The following is a 15671-nucleotide window of genomic DNA, read 5'->3' as shown; positions in this document are numbered from 1 at the left end:
CTTCAATACTTCTCCTAAACTAAACTACCCTATTATTATCTTTTGTAGATAGTTGACGAATTTTAATCCGATTATCCAAAAAAAAAAAAGTATCACTGGGACTATATGTTAGTTCTTGACCTTTAGCCCCCAAATTAAAATTGTTGATGGAGCAAGGATGGAATAGGTTGACCTCATCATTGAGGATATGATGAATAAGAAGGCGATCCAAGGCCTACTATGCAGGTCGAGCCAATTACCAAAACATGTTTGTTTAAGCATTTTCCATTGTAACGGAGTCAAGTTACGCCTTATTTTCTTTCTAGGTAAGTCCATTTTAATGTCAAGTTCACATGTTAAGATGGCATTATGTTGTAAGAAAACCACCAAATGAATAAGAACTAAGAACAACATTTTTTTAGTCGGTTCAAAAATCTGAAATGTTTAAACATGTTCATAAATACATACTTGTTAATGCATAAATATATCCAAAATACTATAACGTAGTCTCTTTGAACATGCTATAGCAAATTCCACCAAAATGACCAAAAATCAAGATAAGAATAAATACAAAAAAGAGCAATGAACTCCCATCTATTTGTTTACTGTAACATCTTATTTCCATTTCATTCATTACATCATTGTACTTTGAAATATCTACCTTCATTGATAGATATTTCAAAAACTAAATTAAAAACACAATGCGATATAGTTGGATAGATTTTTTAAAATACAATAAGTAGATTGTTGTAATAGAATGAAATGAAAGTAGAATGCTATAATAAACAGAAAAATGAAACTACATCTTGCATAATGCATGCTTAAGAATAAAATGGAAAACAGAAAGTTGGCCACAGGGGATTGATTAGAGAAAGCAACTCATCATTGAATTGACTTAAAATACGGGTAATACAACATAAACTATCAATCAATAGTCGCTAAAAACGAAACTAAAAAAAATGTAAGAAAAGGTCGTAGATCATTTTTGTGACCTCTTTTTGTTAAATTTTATAAACTGTCAAAATCAGAATCTGAAACTGGGATCCACGTCCATTGACCACGCAAACTTTGCCAGTAAAGACTTGTTAAAAAGCTGCAAAAGATTCAGTAAAAGTAAAAATCAATTAACTTTATAAATTGGTCAAAATACATAAATTAGAAAAATATGTTGTTAGTTGTTTGTTACCTTCTCAATTGGAACTTCGTGTCGCTTACACCATGCAACAGTTATTCTGGGGTCAAGATAGTTTATTTTTGAAGTACCCAGTGCTACTGTTTTCAAATCTTCCTTGGTCTCTTTATCACGTTCCATTTTCTCAATTTTTGCATTAGTTTGAGCTATTTTCTTCTCTAACCTGCAATTTCCCCCAATTATTTCATTAATCAACATGCTTTATATCTCTATTTATTATGCAAGAATACAACACATATAGCATTGAATCCAAGGTGGGACATGGGTATCAGTTTTTGTCCCACCCACTAAAAAGTAGAACAGGGACTTGATCTTGAACTTTTGTCTTGTCTGTTAAAAAGACGAAAATGCCCTTCTCATGATAAAAAATAAAAAATAAATAACCCTAGAAAATTAATATTTAATAGTGTATTACGCTTCGGGGTTCAAGTTCCTCTTTGGTTTTCCATCAGGACCGTTTTTATTTGATGGAGGCTTCCCTTTCTTTGCACGAGCCAAATCACTTTCCAACTCTTTTATGACACCCTATAAACAAAAATAATAAATAAGGCTCAAAATTTTAAACAAAATAATAATGGAAGTTTACACTTTAAACTAAAATGCATTTTCATTTGCAATGCGGGTCCCTCCCATTTAAATGTAAACAGTACCCACAAAATGTAAAAAAGTAGGGAAACTATATCGAGAGAAGAAAAAATATATATATAAGATCGAGATCTAAATTTATTACACCTTTAATTCATCTATTTTCTCATTCAACCTTGTCATTTGTGCACTATGAGACTTTGAAACAGTACGTTGATGGTTACATATGATTGCAACCTACAAAAAAAAAATGAAAATTATATATAATTAGTTCAACTTGGGACATAAATGCCCTCCTGCTTGTAAATAATAATTACCTCCTTATTTGCATGTTGGTAAACGACTAGATTTTGAGTAACATCTCCACCCTTGGTTTCCCTTGTCAGCTACAATCACCCAAAAACTTTAAAGTTAGAAAAAAAAAAAAAAAAAAAAAAAATTGATTATATTTTTAACAAGGGTGGGTGGGTATATATGTATGTATGTATGTATGTATGTTACCATATCATCCAAAGTGATGGATGCATTATAAGTACGGAAAACTTTAGCAGTAAGACCAGGCATTAATTCCTTGAGATGAGCATTTAATTTACTTGTATCCAACTTGTCAAACAGATCATCATTTCCCGCTTTACCTGCAATATATAAATATATTTATCACTTTCTTTTTTTTTTTTACTTACAATTTATAAATACATTTAAAACACAAAAGGTCAAAAAGTCAACGGACCTGTTCGGAACTGTTGGATTGCTTTGAAGACAGGAAGCTCCACTTCAACCTCATTCTGGTATCTTATAGAATCTTTACCAAGAAAGTCAAACTGTCCAAAACAATACACATACAACAAATCAAATTCAAGATTACTGGAAATAGCAACGTACTTTGCTCTCACTAATTTTCTTTTTTTTTTTTTTTTAAAAAAAGAAAGAAAAAACCTTTAGGATATTTGGAGGCTCAGGCTCCACGTTTTCCACTTTCAATGTGCAGCAGCCTACTGTATCAGCTTCATCATCATCCTGGAAAAACAATTACTTATAAATAAATATATATATTTTAAACTGAAAAAAAAAATAATAATAAATAAAAATTTTGTACCTTCTCATTCCCTGCCCTGAGAGCTAGTTTATCAATGAGATATGTAGCCACTGCCACTTGCCTCTTTGTCACATCCGAATTTCCAAAATCTTTAGTGTAAGCCTTCCTTATGCCTTCTATATACCCCTATTATATACCATACATCAATCATTATTCATTACTAACATTCATATTAATAAATAATATTAATAATAATAATTACCTTCAGCTTCCTTGCCTTCTCGTATTTTTCCTTATCACTTTGACCCTTCAAGGAACTGCTAGCAGCTAAAAACACATACTTGAATTCCTTTGAATTGATTGGATCATTCCAATATGCTAACCATGTCACAGTATTATCATGCCTGATTTCCTTCCACCTGTGCATCACATTACATTTATGTACTTTAATTTTTATATTTAATAATATCAACAATACTTATACTTATATTTTTAAAAAAAAAAACAAACCTTTCACCAGGAATTGGACATTCTGGAATTGGAGCATCCTTTCCGATGTTTATGGTAATATCACTTGGGCGTATTCGTTTTTTCAGCTTTCCCATCTAGTAAATTTGTAATTATATAAATTTATTTTCTAATGAAATAAGTTTAAATACTTCATTCAATGAAGGGGTAAAGTTGTCATTCAAACCTTTGGATGTTCCCCCCGCCCACGGAATAGCCCAGGTGGCTCAACTCTGAAATTACCAACCTACACCATCAAAAAAATAAATAAATAATATTTAGCCAAAAAAGAAATGCAGAGCATATTTTGAATATATATTATGTTTGAAACCTTAGTTATAATGCAGCACACACATTGGTCCTCTTTGCAATCAAATAACTCATGATCAAAAAAAAATTATATGATACAAACTCAAGAAAAACAGATGTTGCTTTCTAGGATGACATCTATCTACAAATAATATGATTTCCATTTGCTCAAGACTCACATACCTATACACCAATATACAAGTTTTGTATATTTTTTAGGGTTAAATGCAAGAAATAGGAATGTAGGTTCATGGATATGTTCACTGATACAAAAAATTGGCTAAGTTTTTTCAAAGTACATAACAATGTCTCATAAAAAATTAAGCACAATGATGTAATTGAAAGAAATGTAAGTAAGATTCTATAATAACAAATAAACGGAACTACATTGCTTTTTCTTTTGTATTTGACACAATTTGTAAAAGATTTGAAGTCCTATTTGGTTTGGCTATTTAGCATTTTGATCCAAAGGCTCCCTACTTATATGGTGTAAAAAATGAAGAAATTTTCTGACATGAAAATGTCACCCACTAGTAAAAGATGAAGAAAAACCAAATAAAGGAATGGACCCTAAGTTCTTTTGCTCCAATTATTATATAGGTAGCATAATCCACCATTGATTCCTATAATATAAAGTCCACATTGATGTTAGCCTTGTACGTATTATTGTCATTTTCATTATAAAAGAGAGTTTCAAGATATTAAAAATAATAAATCAAGGCTAGGGATCACCTTTTCTTTGACACCATCAACAATTGCCCACATATATTTCTCTTCTATCTTCATTTTCTCCTCTTTTATGGCCTTCTTTTCCTACAGAAAGCAATTCTTGCATTACTAATGAGAAAATAGGTTGAATCTTGAAGAACAAAAACAATAATTATCATGATTGCTGATAATACCAAAAAAAGGAAGAATCTTTAAGTAACTTACTTCTGTTGTCATTAGCTTCTTCTTCTCTTTTTCAGCCTGATGCCACTCATATATTGGTTTGAAATCACAGTTTTCCAAATTCTGAATTGTGTGGTTTTTTCCCAATATCTTTCTCCAGTCACCCCAGAAATTCTCTTTGAACTGAGGTTTGGCCATGTAATCTGTGTCTAACATCACTGAAAACATCGTTGCAACCTGTAAATGTGTAAAATAAGAATATGATGATCATGCATACATCCAACTAGTTTCTTTCTTCAAGGGACTAAAAACAAAACAAAAAACCAATGTACTTTTATTAATTTGTTTAGTATAGCATTTTGCTTCATTTCATTCTATTACAGCATTGTAGTTTCAAGAAGACAATGTACTTCAAAGAATCTACCCGATTACAGCATTCTACTTCAAAACTTTTTTTTATCAGAACATTGTACTTTGAAAGATCTACTCAAGGTACAATAATGTAATAGAAAGCAAGGAAAGTATGATGCTATAATAAACAAATAAATGAGTGCACATTACTATTTCCTGTTCATTTTTTGTAAAAGAAAAAAGATGAAGTGGAAAGTATGTATTAGGTTCACCTCCTCTTGTTCAGGAGTCAATTCAACAGGCTTCCCTTCGTATAGCATCTTAACCCCATGAGGCTTGTATTCAGGTGGGAAAATTACACCACTATGAACTAAACTTGTCCATTTCTGCCCTTCACCAGAACCAGGGGGGATCTTTGATGGCTTAGAATATTTTGATTGTTTCTGTTTCATCATCTTCTTTGACTTCTTGTTGGTTTGGTTTAAAGATGATGGACTCTTTTTCATCACCTTTTGTTTGTCAGATGAAGATTTGTTACTACTTGATGGAGCTTGTTTCTTTATTCTTTGTGATATGGGAACATCATCATCATCATCATCATTATCTGACTTAATTTCTGCTTTCAAAGCTACTGGTTTGTGGTTGACAGGTGTTACAGAGTCAGAAAGCTTTGGCTTTTTAACAGAAGCAGATCTTTCCTCATCTGGTGGTCTCTTATTCAACCCAATATTCTTCAATTGAGTATTATCCTTTGATGCAGAACCATTTTGATGAACTTTGGGAACCACTGGTTTATGATTATTAGATGATCCCACTTTGGACTTGGAATTATATTTTGAAGACAATGGTTTCTCATCATCAGAATCTTCATCTTTTACTAATGGTTTTGGAAGTGGGGACACACTTATACCTGACCCTTTTTTAGCATGATTGGTGTCTCCCTTTGATACGGTTGAAATTCTACAACTTAGTGGTTTATCATCTTCAGAATCCACCTCATCATTGCTTGGTTTAGGAGAAGGTTTGGAAGGCTGAGAAGAAGACTTCACTGTATCAGGTCTTGCATTCCTTCTAAAAATCAAGGGTTTATCGTCATCAGATGAATAACTCATTTTTTTTTTGTCAGTTTGTTGTCATAAAGCACTTCAATCTCTAGATTCTTGCACTTATGGCTTTTGGATAAGATGGATTGACCTGTATGAAGATCGAAATAAATAAAACTGTAGAAAAAGAAAGATAAAGAAAGTTTCTCCTTACAGGTTGCTCAAACACTTGCATCAAAATTACAGCCTTTTGTGTGGAAAAAGATCAAGATTTTTAGCATTGCTGGCCTAAAAAGTAATATAAAACTGTAATGTTCTGAAGAGGGTTTTGTGTACAGAGGTGTATATATAAAGTATAATGTGACTAGAAACAAGAAAACAAATGCAAACACCTTACAAACTCCAATACCTACATCCTGGTAACAGATTAGGGTTTGTGGGTCACTAAATTAATTATGGTGAAAAAAGTCTAAACGTACCCCTCTAAACGTTCAACTGCAAATTAAAAATGATTCAATACCTACGATAACATTCCTAATCTAAAAACAAAAGGATAACAGGGTTCAATTAACATGATGAACTGGTAATAAACAACGTTCAGTTACGTTATTATTGGACTAAATGAGATTAAAGCTCAAAATTTTGTTCGTTCGAAACTCAAAATCACAACTAATGAGAATGTTTGAAGCAATACGAAACAAAACGAAGCTGAGATGACGTCTAAAAGTTGCTAAATGTTTTATTACTTCGTCGTTCGGACTTCAAATTCTCTAGTCTAAATTATAATCGATAAAACAGACAAGGAGTTCTACCGATTGCACGGCGGGCGGAGACTGGTTGAACCCTAGATCCCGTTTCGTCTCCGACGATGTGAGAGAGAAATTCAGGGAGCGCGAAGGAGATAGAAGGAGGGTTGCCGTACAACACAAATTTAGGACAGAAGAAAAGGAAGAACCGAAGAAGTAATTTTCTGTTTCGGGTTAAAGCAACGGATCGGTACATGAGCCTGTCACCTTTAATCGATTCTTTACCTAATAAATCAACAAATTTTACAAACCCATGGTTAAAGTGAAAAAAAAAATAATAAAATAAAATGTTCAAACCTTAATTTTTTTGGGTCGATAAGTTTACTTGCCAAACTAAAAAAATTATTATATTCTTAATAAATTTAATTTTTATTTTTTTAAAATATTAAATATAAAACTAGTCTCTCTCTTTAGAAGAAATTAAAAACACACACACACCCATGTTCTTCTTCCCAAACCCATTACCACCATTAATCTGCATGTTCAGAAATTTTATTTTTGATATGTGGATTTGGCTTCGTGTTCGGAGCACCCCCAAACCTCTACAGGCTTTCTGCTTTTAGCTAGCCTCTTGATGAGTGTGTTTGGATTAACATCTATCGTCATATTCTCGTGTTTTGGATCTATTTTGATGGTGTAATCACAATACCCTGGATTTTTAATAGGGTTTTCTTTACTTTTGTTTTTATACATTTTAATTGAAATTAGTTGTGTACAGACTGTTTGGTGTGTGAGATGGAGAGAGTTGAAAATCAAGGTAATGTAAAGGAAAATTTGAAGGTGGGTGTGTGTATCGATATCAACGACCACCTTTGAAAACCAATCAAACAACGAATAAACAAGTTGAAAATTTTCTTGATGGGTTTGTAAGTAGATGGAACGTTCTTGCTAGCTATTGACTTCCATTATCACCTTCACATGATTGAAAATCATTCACAATCAAATCAGGACTTAACTCAACTTCTACTAGTTTCTCCTCCTTATAATCAGTCACTTCCTCTTCTCGATTTGGTGTTGTGGGTACTAAAGGGGTTAGAGATCCAGTAGAACTATCAACAAACCCATCAGACAACGAATTTGCTTCAGGCAATTGATTTGTTGCAGGTTTGTCCCTTTCACCTACAAATAATGATACCGAAGGATAAAATAAAAAGAATCAAACACTTCATTTTTCCCCAAACAACATTTAGTAAAAAACTAATTTGTGAAGTAGTCTTAGGTTTGTTGTAGTTTAGAACATTTCAAGCAGTTATTCATTCAAACAAACAGTTTCAAGCTTATTACATTTCATCTTTGGATCTAAGTGTATTTGGTGTTTTGGTCCATTTTAAAGAGTTTTGAGTGAGAGTTGGGAATAAAGTTTGCAACTTTATTGCTCTCCAAGGTCCCAAGAACATTGTATGTTTCAAATATGAGCTTATAAGTAGTTTTGATGTCATGCATGGGATTTTGACCCATTTCTTACCCCTTTTTGACCTAGTTTTGGAAAGGATATGTATTGGATATTGATGTGTGCAAACTCACTTAGTTTTAAACCTACTTTTAATTATAAAATAACACACAAAGGCAGTGAACCTATCAATTGTGGTATAGTTGAATAAGTAGGGTATCGAACACAGGGAACGGCAAATTAAAATTAAAAACTAATTTTATCTAAATTAATAAATAAGAATGGGGTTTCTCTAGTTTTACAAGACTAGAAACTTGCTAACTGTTATTAATTTAAGAACTAGAAAATAAAGACTTAACTAGATTCAATAATTGGGAAGGAACTTCTGTTTAGTTCAACTCAATTGACTCTATGGTTGATTTTAAGGTAATGGTGCAATGGATTAATTCTTCTGTTGGTTACCGATTCAAATGATTAGATTCGTATTCACTACACTAATCATTAGCAAATAAACTAACTTAAACAGTGGCCAGTTGTCTAATTTAATTAGATTTACTAGATCAATTATTCGGGTTAATTTAGACTTGCAATAGTTAACTAATTTAATCTTTTAATTAACTTCTTGTTGATGGTCATCACACAAGCTTGCACATGAATTTACTCAATTCTCTTGTTAATTCTAGTTTCGTATTCATTAATCATAGACATATGGCATAGTGATCACATAGCATATGAGGTTAATAATCAATAGATGTTCATGCTAATCAATTATCTTCCTATTAACAGAAAATTAATTATTATTCACACACAAGGTTCTTTAGCAAGCTAAAATAACAAAAATTCACCAACTTAGAATTAATCCTACCAATCAATCAAACCATATTGTCAACTTTGTATCCCCAAACAGAAGTCTAAAGGTTTTAGCTCATATTTGAAGTAAATAACAGCAAACAAACAAAGTCAAATTGTTTAACCATAATGATAAAACAAAAGAATAAGTGGAATGATGAAATTTTGCCTCAATTATTCTTCAGGATTGAATTCTAGCTTCTCTCGTCGTCTTCTAGGGTTTTTCTGCCTTCTCAATCGCAGCTAAACTCTTCTGAATCGTTCCAAAAAAAATTTCTCCATCGTTCTGATGAGTTATCTCTATATATACGAATCGACTCGTCGAGTCCATCTCTCAGTCCCCGTATTGTGATAAGTCTCTGGGATCCCGAGTCATTATCTTCTCGATTCTTCGATCAGACTCGCCAAGTAGTCGACCCTACTCGCCGAGTAGGTATTATTTTTTGGTGGTTTTCTTCTTTGTTCCATTCTTGATCTCTCAACCGCTTCTCCTGCTTCCTTCTGCTTCCGAGCTTCATTTTTGGACTGAAAATATAATTCAAACACTTTTAAGTACCTTTTGTCCATAAAATGCAATAATTTAGCTAATAAATGAATAAAAATATATACTTAATATGAACTAAATATGCACATATCAAAATACCCCACACTTGACTTTTGCTTGCCCCCAAGCAAAACTAAATTTTTAAAACATTAGAATCACATATGACAACTCCAATCTAACCCAGCCATTATGCCAAGACCGCGACGCATGCATTTGTGTCTAAAATTTTTCCTAAGGACCTCCTATACTCCAAATACTCACAATCCTCATAAACACTCGCCCACTCACCCCGAACTATGCTCATTTTATGCATCCCTCCGAATCCATCCCCAGAAAACCTCTTACCCTCAAGGTATTTTTAATTGAGCAACCCAAGCATACATAATCTAGAATTATACTTTTCGATACCACTATGGAGCTTTTTTGGAATTCTTCACTTCTTTGATAATTTGATCTTTAATTTTTGGGTATCTTCAACTTTTTGAATTTCTTCAGAATTTTTGATCTTTGAACTTCATACTTCAACTTTGATGCTCCAAAAATTCTTTGAACTTTTCTTGTAATTCTCTCTTTTTTTCACTCAAATCCCTACATGCTTAAGCAAGGGCGCTCAATCTCAACCTTTATTAGCTAACGATGACAATCTTCCTGGATACATTTCAGGTTTAGGCTGCTAAACATATTGCATCCCTCAGGCTGAGCAGGGTCGTGTTTTTGTCCCATGATTTCACTGGAATAAGGAACCCACAAATGCACTAGAACGTATATAGGCTCAACTAAACATTTTGGTCTTCATGCAATTATCAACACAATTCTAACATGGAATCCTAATTTCACTTTTACCAAAATTTTCTAAATTAAATCCTAAGTAATATTTTTGGTATGCAACAAATTTTTAAAATTAATCTAAATTAAGACTCTAAATTTTCTAATATGTAACCAACCCCCTACCCCACACTTATTTTATGCAATGCCCTCATTGCATATTATGCATGATAAAAACATAAAAAGAGAATAAAGAGAGAATTGGAACAAACTCCCCTGGGATAGTAGTCGCGAGGTTAATCTTCTTCATGTAAAGCTCCAACTTCAATTGACTTTAGACATGGGAACATCTCATCCATGTCTTGGGTGTCAAAATCTCGTGTGGGTCGCTCCAAATACGTGGAAAAACAGTGGAAGATCTTCAGGAATCAATATGGGAAGAATAAATGGTCAAGTGGTACTCTGATCAGCATCAGATCAACAGTCCCCTCGTTTAAAAATGAATGACTCGTCGAGTCATATATGTGACTCGTCGAGTATAATCGCGGACATCTTCGTATGTGTGAGAATACTAGGCGACTCATCGAGTCAGTTTAGTGCACTCGTCGAGTAGACCGCTGGACGAAAAAAATGGCATTCTGCATTTGTTCCAGCCTCCAATAAATCTTCAAAACTTTCTCCTCACTTCTAGACTTACTCGCTCATGTCCCTAAGGACCGGACTCGATACTTTGACTCTAATGCTTCCCTTTCTTGACTCTCTATCACTCCTATAACCCTTTTGACTCTAGAACTTTGACTCTCCTATACAAGCATTCCTAATTCAATTCTGAAAAATAATTAAAGCAACCACACATTAAGCAAAACAGTAAAAAGTCTTAACACATTCAAACAAACCAAATAAAAACAAAAACATAAAAATAGAAATTGAAAATTGTCTAAAAGAAACGCAAATAAATTAATCCTCCTCCTCGTCATGATCCGGTGTTGTTCCACTTCCTCCCGCACCACTCCTTCTTGTACTAATCACCTCGTCCCACGATGGAATATACGAAAAGTTACCGCCATCGATATGCGGTATGTTGAAGTGATCGAAAAGTCGGATATGTGATTGATTGCTAAAATTAATGCCCCGCGCCATTTGATCTTCTAGCCGCCTCATCTCCACATTGTACCAATCCATTGGTACCTCTTCATTATCAACCGGAATCACCGGCGGCTCTTCCTCCACATCCCGCTCCCTCCTCGATCGGACCCTCCTTCCCGGTGCTTCGGGACCAACTACCGGATCATCATGCGGGATAGCATAATGACCACCACCATAGTCTTCAATAATCCTGGCCCGCCGGAAAAGAATTGGATTGAATGGAGGCGTAGGAATCATCGTCATAAAGTTCCATGCACCACGGGTCATCAACCCAAACGAGTTGGCTAGCCGGGTGACAAACATACCACCATTAATTCGAGAAGTTTTGCGATCCTTGACCGCACCCTCCGATAGATATGAAGCCAAACACCATGGAATATTGCAAAAAATGTCGGGTGTGATAATGCTCCATAAATAGAAGACATCAAGGTTAGAAACCTTGTCATCATCCTTCTTTTGGTTAATAGTGGATGAAATGAGACGATGAATAAGGCGGTGTGTAGGCGATCGAATGTTCCCCTCTTGCGCCGATTTCGGAATATAAACTTTGTTGCCAATCGTGTTCCACCACCCCGTGCTCGTAACTCCATCGGGAAACACCATGTGGGATTGCTCCAAAAAGGCCCGAAAGATATCTGTTGAGACCAAGGGCTGGTCATAAATTCCTAATCGACAGGCAAGGTCGAGCACAGAACATTGATGAAATTCACCCCCAAGGCAGAAACTGAAACTTGCTGGGTGATAACAATCCACTCTCCCCGTGAAAGATACTGTAGAGAAGAACTCTAGGCATAGCTCCAAATACACCGGCTCTTGAATTCGAAAGACCCGGCTCCACGCCTCACAAATCATCGTTTCTCCTTCGTGGGTAAACTCCTTTAAAAGATAAGGAGCTAACTCCTCTTCATAACGTACATTTTGCAACCAATCCCAATCTATCCTATTGGGCACGTAAATTTCCTTCTTCCTTATGTCGGCTAACTTCTTCTTCCACTTCTGCATTGTTGAAGCGGACTCAATTTGTGGGAAATTCAACCAAGGAAAGTCCCCTTGGTGTCCCCCAGAACTTTTCCCCCTGCTGAACATTCTTTCTGCAAAACAAAGATACAAAACCCAGAAACATAGATTATAATTAAAAGACGTCATGCACATGTTCCCCGACTCGACTCGTCGAGTCCATGTACGACTCGGCGAGTCGCAAGAACTGCACGAGTCAGTCGACAGGTCGGTCTAAATTGGACCAGGAAATCTCAAAATTTCTTCCAGGGTTTTATCTAGACATATGTATATAAGGTATTTAGGCAAGAATAAACATGCAAAACATCATAATTCATGAAAAATTGAAACCCTAGAAATTTAATATTTTTCAAAATCGGTTTTTTTCTATGCAATTTCCATTATAGATAGCCTTAAATCATACTTTTAACAGAAAAGAGGAAGAAATTCGTTACCTTTTGTGATGAAACTTGAATTTTTTTTGAAGAATAATGGAAGAGGAACACTTGAATGCTTGAGAGAGAATTGAGGGAGAGGCGCACGGCGAGTGTGTGTGAAAAAGAAACTGATTCATTAGGGTTAAAACCCTAGTTACCGGTTGTAAAAGTAATTTCAATATTATTATTTTTTTCTATAAATAATATTGACTCGTCGAGTCGGGGCAGACTCAGCGAGTCTAGTCGCGATGTCCATTTTTTTTCTGAAATCTATATGGACTCGTCGAGTCACGGTCAGACTCGGCGGGTCTCTTGCAAAAAATTCATAATTTATAAATTTTTTGTCATTTATTAAGAAAAGAAAATTTTATTTCACCCCACACTTAGTCCATACGCACTCTCAAGCAGACATATCCGATGCATTGAAGAATTAAAAGTCTAAAAACGAAGGAAAAATTTCAAACAAAACTAAAAAAGTAAAAGAAAGCAAACTCTAAATAACGGGTTGCCTCTCGCCAAGCGCTTCTTTTTAAGGAGTCGTTAGCTGGACTCCTTCCCGTCTACGTCTCGTCATCTTCCAGCATCGGGAATGCACGCCTAGTCTTTTGTGGTTTGTACTTCGTTTTGTAAGCGTGAATCTTCTTTTTGTAAGCCCGTTTTGCTTCCTCTCTCTTCTTTTTCACAGCATCATCCTCAGCTGTTTGGGCCTCCATTCTCCTCTTTTTCTTCTTCACCCCATTCGTTTTCACCTTCTTTTGCACTTCTTTTCCTTCAAACTGAATTACTTCGTATTTTGTGAAGGTGCGTGCTCTAGGTTTGGTAATGAATGGTTGATCAGCTTCCACCCTCCTTTCTTTTGCCTCCTCTTCTTTCTCTGTGCTCACCCCATCTTCAAGTGTAATTGCATTAAGACATGCCATATAGGCATGTTGAACTTCCGTATCCATGTCTTCTTTTTCTGTTTGTTCTCCTAAAGAATGAGGAAAGATTTCCAAATCCAGATTATACAGAGGACTAGCAACCAGCAGATCCAAACCGTCCAAGTTATTATCAAATTCGACTGGACTCGTCGAGTCCAGTAAAGTGACTCGGCGAGTCTGATCGTATTCCACCATTTCTTGGGTGTATTCTGAGTCGGCTTCTTCCAGTAGCTTTTCTAACTCCTCCAAGTCCTTGTTAACATCTCCATCCTCTCCAGAATGTAGCAGAAAACTTGGTTGGATCTTCTTTTTGTAAAAGTTCAAGTTCTTTTTGTAATATCTCATTATCCAAATGGATAAATGAGATGTTTTCTTTTCTTTCCTCTTCTTGCTTGGCTTCTGGTATAGCTTTAAATATTACAGACTCATCACCCACCCTCAATGTTAATGTAGACTCGCATACATCAATTAAGGCACATGCGGTGTTTAAAAATGATCTCCCCAAAATGATTTGGATTTTGGGGCCTTCTTCCATGTCAACCACCACAAAGTCTACCGGAAATATAAACTTGTCAACTTTAATAAGGAGGTCCTCACAAACGCCTTGTGGATGAATTATTGTCTTGTCTGCCAAATGGATCTTCATATTTACCGGTCTTGGCTCCGGTAAATTCAACATCTTAAAGAAAATGAAAGGCATCAGATTGATGCTTGCACCCGAGTCGGTCAATGCTTGGGTGACAACTTCATTACCAAATTGGCACGGAATTATAATATTCCCCGGATCGCCTTTCTTTTCGGGAAGCTCCCTCAATAGTATCTCCGCGACTTCAGCCAAATCTTTCCTAGCAGCAAAAAGACCTTTTAGCAAGTTGAAGTATTTGGGTGTCTGGAGCATCGTTTCCACAAATGGCACATTAACTTGTAGGGATTTAACATGCTTCATGAAAGTTCTATATGCTTCAACTTTTTCCGCAGGCATGGCTTTGATTGAGTATGGCAAAGGAGGATTATATGGCTTTAAAGGACTGACAGTTTTGTCATTCTCGCATGGACTCGTCGAGTCCATTAGAGGGACTCGGCGAGTCAGGTCGGGTTTTGCTGGAGCTGACTCTTCTGCCCTTTCTGTCTTCCTTTTGGAGATTCTCAGTGTATCTGTGAATATTTCTTCCTTGCTGGAGGTCACTGCACTCACATTCTCTATTCTTGGATTGGTTTCGGTATTACTTGGAAGTTGACCCGGTCTTCTTTCGTTCACTTGGTGTGCAAGCTGTCCCAACTGTTTCTCAATGTTGAGGATGGATGCCTGCTGACTCCTTAACATGTTTCTGGTCTCATGTATTGCAGCATCGTGATCATTGTGTCTCTTTTCGGACGCGGCTATGAATCTAGTGAACATTTCTTCCAAATCAGCTTTCTTTTCTACCGGTTCTTCTCTTTGATATAGTCCCCTCTGCTTCTTCTTGTATTTTTCCTCCTTAGCCTTCTTATACTCTTCGTATGGGAGCCATTCCTTCTTAGGTTTTCGCCAATTTTCGTCGTATCGATCGCCACTTGAATAGAAGACTTGAGCTTTCTTATTTCCATTCTCATCCAAATCAGAATCCTTTGTTAGATGGGGCCCTCTACAATTTTCACATCCCACCCTCATAGCATGGATTGTTTGATCCATTTTTGTCATTCTTCTATCAAGACTATCAAGCTTAGCTATCACCGCTGCTATGCTATCATTTGCCGCGTTCACTACTCCCCGACTTACTTCATTTCTTGGATTGTGGTATTCTCTAGAGTGCTTAGAGAATTCTTCAATTAGCTCCTTGATTACCGGGGGCGCCTTCTTCGTGAGCGGACCTTGAGAATCGAGTAATTGTCTTGTGGTGACGTTGACTCCATCGTAGAAAATGGAGACCTCTTGTTGGCTATTA

The 15671-nt window shown here is 35.6% G+C and overlaps 1 protein-coding gene across 1 annotated transcript; it reads right to left on the bottom strand.

Annotated features, from left to right (window-relative positions):
• Positions 1 to 840: 840 nt before the first annotated feature.
• Positions 841 to 6880, bottom strand: LOC145050242 (DNA topoisomerase 1 alpha-like). Its single transcript, XM_078998527.1, has 16 exons — positions 6706 to 6880; positions 5123 to 6044; positions 4542 to 4736; positions 4341 to 4421; positions 3487 to 3546; positions 3303 to 3397; positions 3055 to 3211; positions 2853 to 2978; positions 2693 to 2773; positions 2487 to 2577; positions 2258 to 2391; positions 2074 to 2142; positions 1904 to 1993; positions 1587 to 1696; positions 1166 to 1334; positions 841 to 1072 (listed from the first exon to the last, which is right to left on the bottom strand). Exons 2-16 carry the CDS (start codon positions 5960 to 5962, stop codon positions 1004 to 1006), a joined length of 2367 nt encoding a protein of 788 aa, XP_078854653.1. The 5' UTR covers positions 5963 to 6044; positions 6706 to 6880; the 3' UTR covers positions 841 to 1003.
• Between the last annotated feature and the right edge of the window lie 8791 nt (positions 6881 to 15671).

Source organism: Lactuca serriola, chromosome 1 (assembly GCF_051521515.1).
Source record: "Lactuca serriola cultivar US96UC23 chromosome 1, Lser_US96UC23_V15, whole genome shotgun sequence".
NCBI classification, from domain to species: domain Eukaryota; kingdom Viridiplantae; phylum Streptophyta; class Magnoliopsida; order Asterales; family Asteraceae; genus Lactuca; species Lactuca serriola.
This window is presented reverse-complemented; position numbering and strand designations above follow the sequence as displayed.

Coding starts and splice junctions, on each gene's coding strand:
- LOC145050242 (XM_078998527.1), bottom strand. CDS start 5,962: ATGAGTTATTCATCTGATGACGATAAACCCTTGATTTTTAGAAGGAAT. Junction 2,774..2,852: donor TCAGGGCAGGGAATGAGAAG/GTACAAAATTTT, acceptor TTGTTTTTCCAG/GATGATGATGAAGCTGATAC. Junction 1,073..1,165: donor ACGAAGTTCCAATTGAGAAG/GTAACAAACAAC, acceptor AATCTTTTGCAG/CTTTTTAACAAGTCTTTACT.